The 19,917-nt window shown below is 37.9% G+C and overlaps 1 protein-coding gene across 13 annotated transcripts in view; it reads right to left on the bottom strand.

Annotated features, from left to right (window-relative positions):
- Window positions 1-19,917, bottom strand: part of Usp47 (ubiquitin specific protease 47) — a 433,614-nt gene that overhangs the window by 302,315 nt on the left and 111,382 nt on the right. For 9 of the 13 annotated variants that reach the window (XM_070083998.1, XM_070083999.1, XM_070083990.1 and 6 more), the window contains one exon: window positions 7,790-7,874. The exons of the other annotated variants lie outside the window; for them this stretch is intronic. In XM_070083998.1, the coding sequence (XP_069940099.1) occupies window positions 7,790-7,795 (6 nt within the window). In that variant the 5' untranslated portion in view covers window positions 7,796-7,874. The remainder of the gene's footprint in view (window positions 1-7,789; window positions 7,875-19,917) is intronic. 13 annotated transcript variants of the gene reach the window in all.

Below are 19,917 nucleotides of genomic sequence, written 5' to 3'. Positions count from 1 at the left end.
TTACTTTGTTGATGTGTGCCAATGCTACTGGTGATTGCAAAGTGAAGCCTTTATTAGTGTATCACTCTGAAACTCCCAGAGCGTTCAGGCAAAAGAATGTCCTCAAGGATAATTTGTGTGTGCTGTGGAGGGCAAACAGTAAGGCATGGGTCACTAGGGAATTTTTCTATAACTGGTTACACCATGCATTTGCCCCCAATGTGAAAAATTACCTAACTGAAAAGAAATTAGAACTTAAGTGCCTCCTGGTGTTAGACAATGCCCCTGGTCATCCTACAGACGTGGCAGAGCGACTTTATGGGGACATGAGCTTCATTAAGGTGAAGTTTTTGCCTCCTAATACCACTCCTCTCCTGCAGCCCATGGACCAGCAGGTTATTTCCAACTTCAAGAAACTGTACACAAAAGCTCTGTTTGAAAGGTGCTTTGTAATGACCTCAGAAACTCAACTGACTCTAAGAGAGTTTTGGAGAGATCACTTTAATATCCTCAATTGTGTAAACCTTATAGGTAAGGCTTGGGAGGAAGTGACAAAGAGGACCTTGAACTCTGCTTGGAAGAAACTGTGGCCAGAATGTGTAGACAAAAGGGATTTTGAAGGGTTTGAGGCTAACCCTGAGAATCCTGTGCCAGTTGAGGAATCCATTGTGGCATTGGGAAAGTCCTTGGGGTTGGAGGTTAGTGGGGAGGATGTGGAAGAGTTGGTGGAGGAGGACAATGAAGAACTAACCACTGATGAGCTGCTAGATCAACTTCAACAGCAAGAGGCCACACCTGAGGAAATTGCTTCGGAGGAGGGGAGAGAGAAATTGAAGAAGTTGCCTACTTCAAAGATTAAGGAAATCTGTGCAAAGTGGCTTGAAGTGCAAACCTTCATGGATGAAAATCACCCTCACACAGCTATTGCAAGCCGTGCTGGTGATTATTACACTGACAATGTTGTGAAACACTTTAGGCAAGTCATAAAGGAACGAGAGGTACAGGCCACTATGGACAGATATCTTGTGCGAAAGAAGTCCAGTGACTCTGAAGCTGGCCCTAGTGGCATTAAAAGAAGAAGGGAAGTAACCCCAGAAAAGGACTTACTACCTCAAGTCCTAATGGAAGGGGATTCCCCTTCTAAACACTAACACACTCTCTCCCCTCCTCCCATCCCATCAATCATCACCAGATCTTCAATAAAAGTAAGTGTCATTTAATTGTGCATGCCTTTTTCAGTTTGTGTGTATTAAAATTAACATTTCATGTGGTAAAAAAAATTTTTTTTCATACTTTTGGGCGTCTTGCACGGATTAATTTTATTTCCATTATTTCTTATGGGGAAAATTCATTCGCATAACGATTATTTCGCATAACGATGAGCCCTCTTGCACGGATTAAAATCGTTAACCGGGGGTCCACTGTATATATATATATATATATATATATATATATATATGTATGTATATATATATATACACGTATATGTATATATATATATATATATATATATATATATATATATATATTTTATATATATACTATATATTTTACATATATACTATATATTTTACATATATACTATATATTTTACATATATACTATATATTTTACATATATACTATATATTTTACATATATACTATATATTTTACATATATACTATATATTTTACATATGTACTATATATTTTATATATGTACTATATATTTTATATATGTACTATATATTTTATATATGTACTATATATTTTATATATGTACTATATATTTTATATATGTACTATATATTTTATATATATACTATATATTTTATATATATACTATATATTTTATATATATACTATACATTTTATATATATACTATACATTTTATATATATACTATATATTTATACATATACTATATATTTTATATATATTTTTTTCAACAAGTCAGTAGTCTCCCACCGAGGCAGGGTGACCCAAAAAAGAAAGAAAATCCCCAAAAAGAAAATGCTTTCATCATCATTCAACACTTTCACCTCACTCACACATAATCACTGTTTTGGCAGAGGTGCTCAGAATACAACAGTTTAGAAGCATATACGTATAAAGATACACAACATATCCCTCCAAACTGCCAATATCCCAAACCCCTCCTTTAAAGTGCAGGCATTGTACTTCCCATTTCCAGGACTCAAGTCCGACTATATGAAAATAACTGGTTTCCCTGAATCCCTTCACTAAATATTACCCTGCTCACACTCCAACAGATCGTCAGGTCCCAAGTACCATTCGTCTCCATTCACTCCTATCTAACACGCTCACGCACGCTTGCTGGAAGTCCAAGCCCCTTGCCCACAAAGCCTCCTTTACCCCCTCTCTCCAACCCTTTTGAGGACGACCCCTACCTCGCCTTCCTTCCCCTATAGATTTATATGCTTTCCATGTCATTCTACTTTGATCCATTCTCTCTAAATGACCAAACCACCTCAACAACCCCTCTTCTGCCCTCTGACTAATACTTTTATTAACTCCACACCTTTTCCTAATTTCCACACTCCGAATTTTCTGCATAATATTTACACCACACATTGCCCTTAGACAGGACATCTCCACTGCCTCCAACCGTTGCATTTACCACCCAAGCTTCACACCCATATAAGTGTTGGTACTACAGTGGACCCCTGCATAACGATATTAATCCGTTCCTGAGAGCTCATTGTTATGCAAAATTATCGTTATGCGAATGAATTTTCCCCATAAGAAATAATGGAAATAAAATTAATCCGTGCAAGACACCCCAAAGTATGAAATTTTTTTTTTTACCACATGAAATATTAATTTTAATACACACAAACTGAAAAAGACATGCACAGTTACATGACACTTACCTTTATTGAAGATCTGGTGATGATTGATGGGATGGGAGGAGGAGAGAGTCTTAGTGTTTAGAAGGGGAATCCCCTTCCATTAAGACTTGAGGTGTCAAGTCCTTTTCAGGGGTTACTTCCCTTCTTCTTTTAATGCCACTAGGAAGAGCTTCAGAGTCACTGGACTTCTGTCGCACAACATATCTGTCCATAGTGGCCTGTACCTCTCGTTCCTTTATGACTTTCCTAAAGAGTTTCACAACAGTGTCAGTGTAATAGTCACCAGCACGGCTTGCAATAGCTGTGTTAGGGTGATTGTCATCAAAAAAGGTTTGCACTTTAAGCCACATTCCACACATTTCCTTAATCTTTGAAGTAGGCAACTTCTTCAATTTCTCTCTCCCCTCCTCCGAAGCAGTTTCCTCAGGTCTGGCCTCTTGCTGTTGAAGTTGATCTAGCAGCTCATCAGTGGTTAGTTCTTCATTGTCCTCCTCCACCAACTCTTCCACATCATCCCCACTAACCTCCAACCCCAAGGACTTTCCCAATGCCACAATGGATTCCTCAACTGGCATAGGATTCCCAGGATTAGCCTCAAACCCTCCAAAATCCCTTTGGTCTACACATTCTGGCCACAGTTTCTTCCAAGCAGAGTTCAAGGTCCTCTTAGTCACTCCCTCCCAAGCCTACCTATAAGGTTTACACAATTGAGGATATTAAAGTGATCTCTCCAAAACTCTCTTAGAGTCAATTGAGTTTCTGAGGTCACTACAAAGCACCTTTCAAACAGAGTTTTTGTGTACAGTTTTTTGAAGTTTGCAATAACCTGCTGGTCCATGGGCTGCAGGAGAGGAGTGGTATTAGGAGGCAAAAACTTCACCTTAATGAAGCTCATGTCCCCATAAAGTCGCTCTGCCACGTCTGTAGGATGACCAGGGGCATTGTCTAACACCAGGAGGCACTTAAGGTCTAATTTATTTTCAGTTAGGCAATCTTTCACATTGGGGGCAAATGCTTGGTGTAACCAGTCATAGAAAAAGTCCCTAGTGACCCATGCCTTACTGTTTGCCCTTCACAGCACACACAAATTAGCCTTGAGGATATTCTTTTGCCTGAACGCTCTGGGAGTTTCTGAGTGATACACTAATAAAGGCTTCACTTTGCAATCACCACTAGCATTGGAACACATCAACAGAGTAAGCCTGTCTTTCATAGGCTTATGTCCTGGGAGTGCCTTTTCCTCCTGAGTAATGTAGGTCCTGCTTGGCATTTTCTTCCAAAACAGGCCTGTTTCATCACAATTAAACACTTGTTCAGGTTTCAGTCCTTCACTGTCTATGTACTCCTTGAATTCCTGCACATATTTTTCAGCTGCTTTGTGGTCCGAACTGGCAGCCTCACCATGCCTAATCACACTATGTATGCCACTACGCTTCTTAAATCTCTCAAACCAACCTTTGCTGGCCTTAAATTCACTCACATCATCACTAGTTGCAGGCATTTTTTTAATTAAATCCTCATGCAACTTCCTAGCCTTTTCACTTATGATCACTTGAGAGATGCTATCTCCTGCTATCTGTTTTTCATTTATCCACACCAATAACAGTCTCTCAACATCTTCCATCACTTGCGATCTCTGTTTCGAAAACACAGTTCAACCTTTGGCAAGAACAGCTTCCTTGATTGCCGTTTTGTTGGGCACAATAGTAGCGATGGTTGATTGGGGTTTACTATACAACCTGGCCAGCTCGGAGACACGCACTCCACTTTCATACTTAGCAATGATCTCTTTCTTCATCTCTATAGTAATTCTCACCCTTATTCCTGTAGGGTTGGCGCTAGAAGCTTTCTTGGGGCCCATGGTCACTTATTTTGCAGATAAAATCACCTAAAACACTGTAATAATACGAAATGTTCCGATTGTATGTTTGGATGTTACCACAGACGCTGGCTGGCAAACAATGCCACCGGCGGAATATGTGAGGCTGGCTCAGGCCACACATTAGACGCGTTTAAAACGAATAGCGTTGAGCGGGTTTTTTAGCGGTATGCGAGGCAAAATCTTAGCGATAAAATGTATCGGTACGCGGCTTTAACGTTATGCGATGCCAACGGTATGCGGGGGTCCACTGTACTATACTTTCATACATTCCCTTCTTTGCCTCCATAGATAACATTTTTTGACTCCACATATACCTCAATGCACCACTCACCTTTTTTCCCTCATCAATTCTATGATTAACCTCATCCTTCCTAAGTCCATCCGCTGACACGTCAACTCCCAAGTATCTGAAAACATTCACTTCTTCCATACTCCTCCTCCTCAATTTGATATCCAATTTTTCTTTATCTAAATCATTTGATACTCTCATCACCTTACTCTTTTCTATGTTCACTTTCAACTTTCTACCTTTACACACATTCCCAAACTCATCCACTAACCTTTGCAATTTTTCTTTAGTATCTCCCATAAGCACAGTATCATCAGCAAAAAGTAACTCTGTTAATTCCCATTTTGAATTTGATTCCCCATAATTTAATCCCACCCCTCTCCCGAACACCCTAGCATTTACTTCTTTTACAACCCCATCTATAAATATATTAAACAACCATGGTGACATTACACATCCCAGTCTAAGACCTACTTTTACCGGGAAGTAGTCTCCCTCTCTTCTACACACCCTAACCTGAGCCTCATTATCCTCATAAAAACTCTTTACAGCAATTAGTAACTTACCACCTATTCCATATACTTGCAACATCAGCCACATTGCTCCCCTATCCACTCTATCATATGCCTTTTCTAAATCCATAAATGCAATAAAAACTTCCCTACCTTTATCTAAATACTGTTCACATATATGCTTCAATGTAAACATTTGATCTACACATCCCCTACCCACTCTGAAACCTCCTTGCTCATCCGCAATCCTACATTCAGTCTTACCTCTGATTTTTTCAATTACATGTATAACCCTACCGTACACTTTTCCTGGTATACTCAATAAACATATTCCTCTATAATTTTTACAATCTCTTTTGTCCCCTTTCCCTTTATATAAAGGGACTATACATGCTCTCTGCCAATGCCTAGGTACCTTCCCCTCTTTCATACATTTATTAAACAAAAGTACCAACCACTCCAACACTATATCCCCCCTGCTTTTAACATTTCTGTCATGATCCCATCAGTTCCAGCTGCTTTTCCCCCCTTTCATTCTACGTAATGCCTCGCGTACCTCCCCCACACTTACATTCTGCTCTTCTTCACTCCTAAAAGATGGTATACCTCCCTGACCAGTGCATGAAATTACCGCCTCCCTTTCTTCCTCAACATTTAAAAGTTCCTCAAAATATTCTCGCCATCTACCTAATACCTCCCTCTCCCCATCTACTAACTCCCCTACTCTGTTTTTAACTGACAAATCCATACTTTCCCTAGGCTTTCTTAACTTGTTTAACTCACTCCAAATTTTTTTCTTATTTTCATTAAAATTTCTTGACAGTGCCTCTCCCACTCTATCATCTGCTCTCCTTTTGCACTCTCTCACCACTCTCTTCACCTTTCTTTTACTCTCCATATACTCTTCTTATAACACTTCTGCATTGTAAAAACCTCTCATAAGCTAACTTCTTCTCTTTTATCACACCATTTACTTCATCATTCCACCAATCACTCCTCTTTCAACCTGCCCCCACCCTCCTATAACCACAAACTTCTGCCCCACATTCTAATACTGCATTTTTAAAACTATTCCAACCCTTTTCAACCCTACCACTACTCATCTTTGCACTAGCCCACCTTTCTGCCAACAGTCGCTTATATCTCCCCCGAACCTCCTCCTCCCTTAGTTTATACACTTTCACCTCCCTCTTACTTGTTGTTGCCACCTTCCCCTTTTCCCATCTACCTCTTACTCTAACTGTAGCTACAACTAAATAATGATCCGATATATCAGTTGCCCCTCTATAAATATGTACATCCTGGAGCCTACCCATCAACCTTTTATCCACCAATACATAATCTAACAAACTACTTTCATTACGTGCTACTTCATACCTTGTATATTTATTTATCCTCTTTTTCATGAAATATGTATTACTTATTACCAAATCTCTTTCTACACATAGCTCAATTAAAGGCTCCCCATTTACATTTACCCCTGGCACCCCAAATTTACCTACTACTCCCTCCATAATATATACACACACACACACACATTATATATATACACACATTATATATATACATGTGTATATATATATATATATATACATATATATACATATATATACATATATATACATATACATACATATACATACATATACATACATATACATACATATACATACATATATATACATATATATACATATATATACATATATATACATATATATACATATATATACATATATATACATATATATACATACATACATACATACATACATACATACATACATACATACATACATACATACATACATACATACACATATAAGGCACTGAAAATTTTGTCACCCACATTCTGAAAGCATTCCTTGAAAAATACTACTTACTTTTGCACAAGATGAACAATGGCCACCGGTATTAGTTATTAATATTAAGACTATTACTAAGGTTAACATCTTTGTATTCTTATAGAGCATATTGGTAAAATACTGGCAAATTTAATATTTCAATAATAATTAGAGTTGATTAAAAAATTTTGTACTATCTATATTAACTCTACTTCTCTATTTAATGCTAAGTTACTAATCGTTATACAGTATATTACTATAGAGTCTTTGAACAAATTTTAATTATAATTTTTAAAAAAGTGAAAGGGAGGGGTTATGTCACAAAGGTACTGGGCACACTGGACATTACTTAGAAAGGGCTTAGAAACACCAATGGGAAAGCTTCAGAAGAGGAGCAACTGTGAGAAAATAGTGGTGGGCAGCTCACACACCTTCATTATAACTCTGAGTAACCGCAGACGCAGAGTTTCCAGAAGTGGATCTAGAGGGGTGTACGTCGCGGTGCTGGAGATCCCCCTGGGAGGATACAAACATTACCTATTTTATTCCTAACTTCATATGATGGCAGTAATCACTCATGCACATTCATCTGCTACCCAGGACATGAAGTATGGTATACAGGGGGTACTTAACTTACAAACGGGTTTCTGCCTCTGGCATTTCAACTTGCAAACAAGATATCTGTATCCCTGAACCTATTATTTTATAAATAATGACAGTGCAAAGGATAACTGTGTGTCACGAATGTACACAGTGCAGATTGACAATGATATAGCAATTATTTTCTCAGAACTGTCTTTTGGGCCTTGTTCATATGTGTAGCTCTTCGTGACTCGGGCATTTTTAAGTCAGGGGACACCCCCTCTGTAATGGGAGTATGTAAAGGCTAAAAATGGTAGCAAAGGTAACTGGGGTTAAGATATAACCCTCATAGTGTCAAGGGTACCTGTTAGGTCAATAAAAGCTAGGTTATTGTGTAGCTTGGCATGCCCTATGAGGCTCTACATTCTCAAATCTGTACTGATTTATTACAGAGAAAAGAGAAATACAAGTAGCAGATGAATGACATGACAGAAGTGACTACAAAGACATTCGAAGTGTCATTATTCTGAGAGCAATTTTAGGTCTAAAGGTTACCAGTCAGGATAACTGAAAAGGCTGTAGGCCTAGTGAAAGCAAAATGCCTTATAACAATACAGTGCAACAAATGGCATTTAAAAGTCTGATATTTAGTATCTTGTAATAATTAATACATTACTCTAATATATATATATATATATATATATATATATATATATATATATATATATATATATATATATATATATATATAAATCCAAATCTACAAGATGAGAGCAATCAAGTGGCAAGTAAAATACTGTAATAAGTAAAAGAAAAGTGTGCTGGAAGTCACAATACTCTGGCTGGCAATACTGACAACTAAACCACAATTTGGAAAGGAAATTTTTAGACAACATATTTATTCATTTTGGACTGCTTTTAACTTTACAATGGTCCAGGACAGACAAACATTGTCTAAAGTTCTCTTCAAGCTGTAGTTGTAGTTGTAAACTGCATCTTTTTATAAATAGAAAAACATTCAAGCATCTAAGAAGCAAGTAATGTAGGTAGATACTGTCGATGACACACAAGTGACTATACATCTGCCACTAACATATTACATTGCCCTATTTATCTGCCGTACTGAAATATAACAAAATGTCCTAAAATTATTCAAATATTTCATGTCTAATGAAAAGATAGATAGCTACATAAATGAATATTATAAAACTAAGTATTTTATATTAAAAGCAAACATCTTACTTACGAAATGAAAAACAAATTTCTAAACGTGCTACGAGTTTTCCTTAGCATTATATACTAGAATGTTATGACTAATAAGCCAAGTTAGTTAACATATAAGTATTGTATACTGTGTTCACATAAATTATATATTTATCTTAGCAGCCTAACCAAACTTTGTTAACATCATTGTACTATATACTGGAGTCTACAGTAGAGTTTAATTCTACCCATCCTATCTAAGGTCAGCTTAGATTTTGTTAATACTTTATTACTATTTAACAACAATGAAATATAATAATTTATGTTTAGACTGGTTTTTGCAGTTACTGCATCAATGAATTTATATAAAGTTTTTTTTTTGCTAAAGTGATGCTTGCTAAATATGTAAGACATGCAGGCAAGCTCAACTTAAAAAGCTTAACAGATACATACAATGCTATCCTTACCAATACTCTCAGGGCAATCCATCAGTATCAATTCACCAGTTACTGTTGTCAGTTTATTCACCAGGTAAAAATTGATACGGGTTTCTGTTGAAAGATAATCACGGCAGTGGTGTTGACCCAATGATAAGGGCATTAAGATGGTGTGTATAACAATACATTTGTAGGTGGGGGGGGTAGCTGATGATTACTGTTTTAGTGGTGATGGACTCTGTAGTCTGACTATTATCCTTACAATTACCCTTGACACCATCAGTCATTATTATCCCCCACACCCATCTTTATCTTTACCCTTGGCACCATCCACCATCACTACCAATCTTGCCCTTACCCTTTTATACCTTATCTGTAGCATTATCTTCTAATACTGCCTTGTAACAAAGTTCTAACCAGTTTTGTATTCTAACATGTTGTACAGGTCAGCCATCACTAATCCGGCAATCGGTAATCTGTCACTAATTTCGGCTAGCATAATTTCAAATTTCCAAGGTCGCCACACCAACCTGCCATTACTGTTGGGTGGCGCTACTTACAGCATAAGTCATTCCAATTTCTCCTTCTCCATTTGTTATAACCTGCTCACTTTTAGCCCTAGCCATGTTTTCAATGAATAAAAGAAATGCTCCTCATTGTGTAAAGCACATACACCATACATTGTCCATAAAAGATAAGGTGGCTTTAAAGCCACTGTTGGTCGCCATGAGCTCAGCTCACTCAGATAAGCTTAGACTGGTAAATTTGGGCCTATATATGAGAGAATAGGTCTGTGTGGTAAGTGTGCACTATATAAAAAAAATCCTGCAGCACACAATACATAATGAGAAAAAACTGCGACCGTGTTTTGGATGCAAAACAGCGAATTTGTGGCGTATTTTCGTATGGTTTTTATGGTTGTATTCTCATTTTTTTTGGTCTCATTTGATAGTAAAAAAGATATATTACAGAAATAGATATGATTTTCATTGGTTTCACGACAGAAAGTACCTTGAAATTGAGCTCAAAGTTGCAGAAATGTTCAATTTTTGCCTATGTTCAGAGTAAACAAATGAAGTTACTGTCCAATACATGTCCAACTGGCCAGTCTAATATGTAGCCACAAATGAGCTGACATTATTTACACAATTATTACAATAATGCAGTAGTCTGCATAACAGTAAATCTTCTATTTTTTGTGTGAATAAAAATTCAAAATGGAAAGCAAGCGTAATATAAGAGGGGCCTGGAGATGTGACTATGTATTTTGAAACTGGCATCTCTTGAAATTTGTATGAAACTGGCCAAATTACTGATTTCTGACCACTTTACTGGGTAGCTGAAATAGGTAAATGGGCAGTTTCTTGTACTCAATTGACAGAATAGAAGGAATACTAGCAAAATAGCTACGAGTCTGGTTGACTGGAACAATGGGTGAAATTGCCGATGCATAAATATCGCTGATGGGTTCAAGTGTATTCTAACCTAACCACTTTGTAATCCGGCAAAATCACTAGTCCAGCACCCTACAGGTCCTGATGATCCCATATTAGTGATGGTCAACCTGTACTAGAAAAGATTAGGTACAGAGGGAGAGAAAATAGGTTTTCTACTCCAGTTTTTTATGACCACAGCATTTGTGCTATCCTAGCTCCTTTTATGCCTTTGCAATTTGTCTAAAAAATGTTTTGTTGCCAAGACTGCCTACTACCTGCTGTGTCACCCTAATTAGCAGTCTCACTATAAAACAATCACTGCCACCACTAGACTCTCATAGCTTCTGTAGATTATTACAAACAAAAAATATACAGCATTCTGCACTGTATTAAAGACATACAAAACAATGCACATTACAAACCAAATACAAATACAGTTGTTGTTATTTGTAAAATAAACAATATATTTAATATTAAGAAGCACATTTAAAGAACACATGCAATATAACAAAATTATTTATACTTTAAGCAGTTAATTATATATTTTTTAATTAAAAAAATACAGTGGACCCCCGCATAGCGAACGCCTTGCATAGCGAACAATCCGCATAGCGAACGCTTTGTTCGCTAAAATTTTGCCCCGCATAGTGGACAAAAACCCGCTCAGCGACCTTCGTCCGAGAGCGCCCAATGTCGCGGCCTCAGCCAGCCTCACATGTGCCGCCGTCCCATTGTTTACCAGCCAGCCTCCAGCGGTAACATTCTAAGCATACACTGGAATATTTCAGATTATTACAGTGTTTTCGGTGCTGTTTCTGGAAAATAAGTGACCATGGGCCCCAAGAAAGCTTCTAGTGCCAACCCTGTGGTAAAAGGGTGAGAATTAGTATGGAAATTAAGAAAAGATTTTTGAAGGGCTTTGGGGCTAACCCTGAGAAGCCTATGCCAGTTGTGGAATCCATTGTGCCTACTTCAAAAATTAAGGAAATGTGTGCACAGTGGGTTGAACTGCAAACCTTTATGGATGAAAATCACCCTGACACAGCTGTTGCAAGTCCGTGCTGGTGACTATTTCAATGACAATGTTATGGCCCATTTTAGACAAATCGTAAAGGAACGGGAGGTACAGAGCTCTATGGACAGATTTGTTGTGCGACAGAGGTCCAGTGACTCTGAAGCTGGTCCTAGTGGCATTAAAAGAAGAAGGGAAGTAACCCCGGAAAAGGACTTGCTACCTCAAGTCCTAATGGAAGGGGATTCCCCTTCTAAACACTAACACTCTCTCTCCCCTCCTCCCATCCCATCAATCATCACCAGATCTTCAATAAAAGTAAGTGTCATGTAATTGTGCATGCCTTTTTCAGTTTGTGTGTACTAAAATTAACATTTTTTTGTGGTAAAAAAAATTTTTTTTTCATACTTTTGGGTGTCTTGCACGGATTAATTTTATTTCCATTATTTCTTATGGGGAAAATTAATTCGCATAGCGAACATTTCGCATAACGACCAGCCCTCTTGCACGGATTAAGTTCGCTATGCGGGGGTCCACTGTATACAGCTTTAAAAATAATTTATGAATGATTTAGTATAGGACAAACTGTCTGGTATGTTAAAGGAACACTTCATCATAAGGTTAGCTGTACTGTATATGCAATGTACATTTTGTGAGTGCAGTGATAAAGAGAAGCCTTTAAATAGTTTACACTAGTATGGCTAGCATAAAGCATAAGAGACTTGGAAAATAACAGGTTTCAAAAAAAAAAAAAAAAAAAAAAAAAGTAAATTTACCTAGTAATTAACTAAAAACTTTGTTTCATTGTTGGGGAGGGGGGATCCTTGATGAGACTAAGCCTATAGACATGTGAAACACCTTTTACTTAGTCTCAGTAATTTCAACCTTGTGCCTCTAGGAATTTCTATTGAGGGGCATCATATGCTGGAGCTCCCTTACAGAAATAGTTCACACCTGGTTGGTACAAAAAATACAGCAAGAAAAATTTAACAAAATCTAAGTATTGCTAAAGCAATGTTTTATTTTATTAACCTTTTCAGGGTTGGTGCCGTGCTAGTACGGCTTGCACGCCAGGGTTGGTGCCGTACTAGTTCGCATAAATTCTAGCTCCTTCAAATCTAGCAAGAGAAAGCTGGTAGGCCTACATATGAAAGAATGGGTCTATGTGGTCAGTGTGCGCAGTATAAAAAAAATCCTGCAGCACATAGTGCATAATGAGAAAAAAAAAACTGACCATGTTTTTGGTTTAAAAGAGTGACTTTGCACTGTATTTTTGTATGCTATTTATGGTTGTATTCTAGTTTTCCTGGTCTCATGGAAGATATATTACGGAAATTGATGTGATTTTGATTGGTTACACAATGAAAAGTACCTTGAAATTGAGCTCAAAGTAGCAGAAATGTTCGATTTTTGCCAAAGTTCAAAAGTAAACAAAACATGACATGCGTCCAATACACGTCAACTGGCGAGTCTAATATTTTTTCACAAGTGCGCTGATATTATTTATACCATTTCTACACTAATGCAGTAGTCTGCATAACAGTAAATCTTCTATTTTTTTGTGAGAAAAATTTGGTGGAAAACAAAAGAAATGTAACAGAGGCCTGGGGACGTGACTAATGAACAGAGGAAATGTTATTTTAGTGCCAGGAATGTCTGTCTTGTTTATTCTGGACCCTATTTGGAAATTGGCATCTTTTGAAATTTGTGTGAAATTGACAAAATTGCCAATTTCTGACCACTTTATTGGATAGTTGAAATCGGTAAATGCGTGGTTTCTTGTAGTCATTCGATAGAAAAAATGGAGTTCTAGCAAAATAGTTATGATTTTTGTCGACTGGTACATTGGAACTGGCCGAAAATAGGGCTCAAAGTGGGCGAAATCGCCGATGCGTAAACATCATCGAGACCGCTAACTTTGCGAGAGCATAATTCCCTAAGTTTTCCATCAAATTTCATACTTTTGGTGTCATTGCAATTGGGAAAAGATTCTCTATCATTTCGTAAGAAAAAAAAAAAAAATTTTCCCCCCCAAAATTTCCAACCCTGAGAACAAGTTCAGGAGAGGGCCTGCCGACCCTGATAATTTTTTGATAATTTTTTGCCTTGAACAATACAAGGTACCATATGTGTGTCCAAGTGCAGCCTCTCCTCCACTACATGCCTCCCACTATTTCCTTCAATTCACTATCTATTCTTATATTTTCTTCTTTAAATGTAACACACACATCTCTCACTCTCGTTATATACGCACAGGACAATGTGAAGTTGGGAAGGTAAGGGCTGACTGGGTGACGAGCTACAAATATCAGTACAGTACAGTTTGGGAGTGAAAATACAGTAAGAATATCGCCAGAAATACAAACTGTATAATATCAGAGGTGCATGCAAGATTAGCAAACCTCTAAATAGAATTCAGGAGTTTGAATAAAAAATCCTTCAGATTCTTATAGTGTACTGTATATGATATGTTAGACCAATCACTCAATACATGGTTCAAGCACAGGTCCACACCTATTCATATAGTATGTGAAAAGTTCAAAAAAGTCCAAAGATCTGCAACCAGGGTAGTACAGTACTAGAGCCAAGAGGAATTCACTATGAATAAAAAGAGGTTGAAAGAACTGAACCTGATGGAGAGAACAGGGGCAGACATGATTAGAAAATACAAAAATCTTAGAGAATTTGACAGCACAAATAGGGACAGACTGTCTGAATTAAGAGGAAGATCAAAGGGACAATGGTAGAAACTAAATACAGATGAGCCACAATGATGTAAGGAAGAATTTCTTTTGTCTGAGGGAAGCTGAAAAGGGGAATGATTTGCATGAGGCAAAAGTGGAGGCAAATTCAATACACAACCTTAGGAGTTGACATGATAAGGCCCAAGAGACCAGAAATCAGTAATGCCAATCAAACTAGATTAGTAGGTAGGGTCAGGAGCAAACACAACTCAGCGAGTGCAGGACAACGTGACCTTAGCTTTGCTCTGTAGCAAGATAAACATAGGTAATGTCTAAACCTACACAAACAATACAACAGATTTTGCTTCATATATTTAATTTAAAATTTCCTTAATTTCTTTTTCTGACTGGCTCACAGCCAAGATTTATAAATGTGTGAGGCATACTTGTGTCTTAAGATGTATTAATCCCTCTAGAACCATCAAAACATAGTTAATGCTACTGTACGTATTTGGCTTCTGATATGGAAGTGATGTAATGATAATAAAAAACTGATCAGGTATCACCATTTCAACCAAATAAAATGTGGTACCTGACAAGTGGCTAGACATGCTGGAACTCTGAGAACATGAAACATTTTCATAAGGCCTCGACCAAGGTCTCCAACAACAATCAGATAAGCAAAGTGACTGGCAGATCAATGACCTACAGAACTCTCTCCACACAGCTACAACACTGCCAACTACAAAAATAAAGTTTTCTGAAATTTAACACATATGTATAAGTTATTTGTCTGCACATTTACCAGTTGCTTACCACAACATGCCTGTGACAAGCATATTAATGCCAAAATTACTGACAAAGATGAGAGGCAACAGTTAAAGAAACACCAGATATGTAAACCCCTGTGCGTGAGCAACACCCAGCAACCCACACACATTACACACAAATTTTAATAGCTTTCCCCTTTCCTCATCATCTGGCTTTCTGTCCCACTTGCAACTTGATAATGGTCCATGATGGACCAAGACACCATCTACATCTGTTGGAGAGTTGCGAATTATTCTAGCTACAGTATTTTAACTTTTTTTCTTTTACACAAATCAATTATACAGGCTAAGAGCTGCTATCCTCCCTTGACTCATTTCAAAGCCCCCACACCAGTCAGCTAACACCCAGGTACCTACTTGCTGCTAGGTAAATAGGAACAACAGGTGTAAGGAAACATGCCCAATGTGTTCACCCATACTGGGGAGTGAACCACAGACATGTGCGAGTTGAGTGAACTACTGATCGAGCTACGGCACACCTAGTCAGCTAACGCCCAAGCAGTTCTTCTTGCTGATACATCATAAGAAGTTTTTTGTAAGCATTTGACTGACCATTTGTTTACTGTGCCAGTCCCATAAGTTAACCAGTCTACCTTGTGATAATTGAACCTCCAGATTACTTATTAATACAGTGGACCCCATGTTTTCGTCCTTAATCCATTCCAGAAGGTAGGTCGAAATCTGAAATGGATGAAAACTGAAACAATGTTTCCCATAAGAAATAATGTAAATCCAATTAATCGTTCCAGACACCCAAAAATATTAACAAAAAATAAATTAAGTTAGTAATAGAACTAGGCATTAACAAACACAATAAAAAGCAAAATACATACACAATACATTCATTACTTACCTTAAAATATTTGTAGTCTTATTGTAGGGCAAGAGGTTAGTAGTATTTGTTTGTAGGAAGTCAGTGTAGGTAGCCAGTAGATGTAGCCCAGGCAGGCTACACCTACCGGCTACCTACACTGCGGCCCAGAGCCATATTATTACCAACGACATACCATGTTCACCGAGTTCATTCGTTTCTAACAACTACCTTTAGATGCCATCACAAACAAAGGGAGAAGTAATGAATAATTCATGCTGAGAATTGTAAACAAAAGAGTGTAAAGCCTGTAGAGCACCTAAACTATTGTGAATGCCTGCAGGTCTTGAAAATGTATTCATTGGAGCAGAGGAGAGAGACAGACATGATAATACCTGGAAAATACTCAAGGGCCTGGTCCCAAATCTGCACACTGCCATAACAACATACTAGAGTGAGAGAAATGGGAGGAAGTGAAAAATAAACCCAGTGAGGAGGAAGGGTGTGGTGGGGACAATGAGGGAACACTGTATCAACAACCAGGGTCCCAGATTATTCAACATCTTACCAGAAGATATCAGAAACATGGCTGGAACAAGTGTTGAAGCCTTCAAGAGGAAACTGGACAAGTATCTTCACCATGTGCCAAATCAACCAGGCTGTGATGGATATGTGAGGCAGCAGGCCTCCAGCAGCAACAGCCTGGTTGACCAAGCAAGCACCAGACGAGCCTGGCCCATGGCCAGATGGATTAACGAAAATGTCTATACAGTGGACCCCCAACTTACGATGTCCTCACCCTACGTTAAAACTGACTTACAATGCTTGTCAGAGTAAAAATTTGACCCCAACCTACGTTGAAAAACTCGACTTACATCATTCGTCCCGAACGTGGCCGTCTGGTCTGTGTGGCCTGAGCATCTCAGCTGAGCTAGTGTGACATTGTTTACAAGCCAGGGCAGACGGTTGCATGCATACATTTGATAAATTTTGTATTATTCCAGTGTTTTTAGTGCTTGTAACTGCTAAATAAGCCACCATGGGCCCAAAGAAAGCTTCTAGTGCCAACCCTGTGGTAAAAAGGGTGAGAAATACTATCGAAATACTAATCAAAATCGAAATACACAGTCAGCTCCTGCTGCTGCTGCACCATGGTCAGCTGCTTCTGCTGCACCATGGTCAGCTGCTGCTGCTGTTGTAGCACTGTCAGAAGCTGCTGTACCACGGTCAGCTGTACTACTCGAAGATCTGGAGAGACTGTTATTGGTGTGGCTTATCGAGAATACCGAGAAACAATTAACCCCAGAGGGTTAGCCACCCAGGATAACCCAAGAAAGTCAGTGTGTCATTGAGGACTGTAACTTATTTCCATTGGGGTCCTTAATCTTGTCCCCCAGGATTCAACCCATACCAGTCAACTAACACCCAGGTGAACAGGAAAAAATGCCTGGAACTAGTGCTCATATTGGTGAATTTAAGGCCAGCAAAGGTTAGTTTGAGAGATTTAAGAATCATAGTGGCATACACAGTGTGATAAGGCCTGTTCTGGAAGAAAATGCCCAAAAGGACCTACATTACTCAGGAGGAAAAGGCACTCCCAGGACACAATGTCTCTTTACTCATCACTACATCTTCAATAAAGGTGTCATTTATTCTTCATTTAGTACATTAGTACATGTACAATATATATTGTGCATGTATCCTTCTTTTTGTGTGTAGGAAAATGTATATTTCATGTGGTAAAAAATGTTTTTTTTTTCATACTTTTGAGTGTCTGGAACGGATTAATTTTATTTCCATTATTTCTTATGGGGAAAATTAATTCGACTTATGATAATTTCATCTTAAGATGTGCTCTCAGGAACGGATTAATATCTTAAGTCGGGGGTCCACTGTATTAATGTAAAACAAGACATTTAACCCTTTCGGGGTTTCGGCCGTACTAGTACGGCTTACGTGCCAGGGTTTTTGACGTACTAGTACGCATAAATTCTTGCGCCCTCAAATCTAGCAAGAGAAAGCTGGTAGGCCTACATATGAAAGAATGGGTCTATGTGGTCAGCGTGCGCAGTATAAAAAAAATCCTGCAGCACACAGTGCGTAATGAGAAAAAAAAAACTTTGACCGTGTTTCTTGGTTTAAAACAGTGACTTTGCACTGTATTTTCGTATGGTATTTATTGTTGTAGTCTAATTTTCCTGGTCTCATTGTATAGAATGGAAAACATATTACAGAAATTGAGATGATTTTAACTGGTTTTACAATGAAAAGTACCCTGAAATTGAGCAAAAATGTTCGATTTTACCAAAGTTCAAAAGAAAACAAATCATGCTAAGCGTCCAATACACGTCAACTGGCGAGTCTAATATTCTTTCACAAGTGTGCCGATATTATTTATACCATTTCTACACTAATGCAGTAGTCTGCATAACAGTAAATCTTATTTTTGTGAGAATAAAAAATCAAAGTGGAAAGCTAAAGAAATGTAAGAGGGGCCTGGGGATGTGACTAATGAAAAGAGGTAATGTTATTTTAGTGCCAGGAATGACTTTCTTGTTTATTCTGGACCCTATTTGGAAATTGGCATGTTTTCAAATTTGTGTGAAATTGACAAAATTGCTAAATTCTGACCACTTTATTGGATAGTTGAAATCGGTAAATGGGTGGTTTCTTGTACTCATTCGATAGAAAAAAAAGGAGTTCTAGCGAAATAGTTATGATTTTTGTCGACTAGTACACTGGAATTGGCCGAAAATAGGGCTCAAAGTGGGTAAAATCGCCGATGAGTAAACATCATTGAGACCGCTAACTTCACGAGAGCATAATTCCCTAAGTTTTCCATCAAATTTCATACTTTTGGTGTCATTTTGATAGGGAAAAGATTCTCTATCTTCTCATACGATTTTTTTTTTTTTTTAATTTTGGCGACCCTGAGAACAAGTCTCAGAGGGCCTGGCGACCCTCAAAGGGTTAATGTGCCCAAAAGTGAGCCACAAACATATGAGCGGCCCAGGCGGACGCGTCTGGTACGGACGATTTCCGAGCAGATGTACAAAACCTGAGGCAAAATTTCGCAGAAAAAAGTGGTGGAAACCTAAGTTGTATGATTTCTGCGCCAGATGAAATCCAGGGGTCTACTGTACACTAAACCCTCAATTTAATGGATTAATGGGGGAACGGGGTGGCCATTAAAGCTAACTGTTTATTATATCTGAATGATAAGATTTATCTTTCCACGATTGTAATGATAATGGACAACTCTGGATTAAACAGACTTTGTCAGTTAGATTCAAATGACAAGATTTGTTTTTATAATTGTAACAATATCTGACAAATCTGATTTAATGGAGTCTGTTTTTTTCCAAATGGAATTCGGAATGCTATCCAAAATTTCTTCAATCAAGGTTTTATTGTAGTTACAGTGGACCCTCGCCTAACGCTATTAATCCGTTCCTGAGAGCTCAACGTTAGGCAAAATATCGTTAGGTGAATTAATTTTCCCCATAAGAAATAATGGAAATCAAATTAATCCGTTCCTGACACCCCAAAGTATGAAAAAAAAAA

The sequence above is a fragment of the Cherax quadricarinatus genome, chromosome 11 (genome assembly GCF_038502225.1).
Source record: "Cherax quadricarinatus isolate ZL_2023a chromosome 11, ASM3850222v1, whole genome shotgun sequence".
NCBI lineage: Eukaryota > Metazoa > Arthropoda > Malacostraca > Decapoda > Parastacidae > Cherax > Cherax quadricarinatus.
The sequence above is the reverse complement of the archived record's forward strand: the minus strand, read 5'-3'. Positions and strand labels throughout refer to the sequence as shown.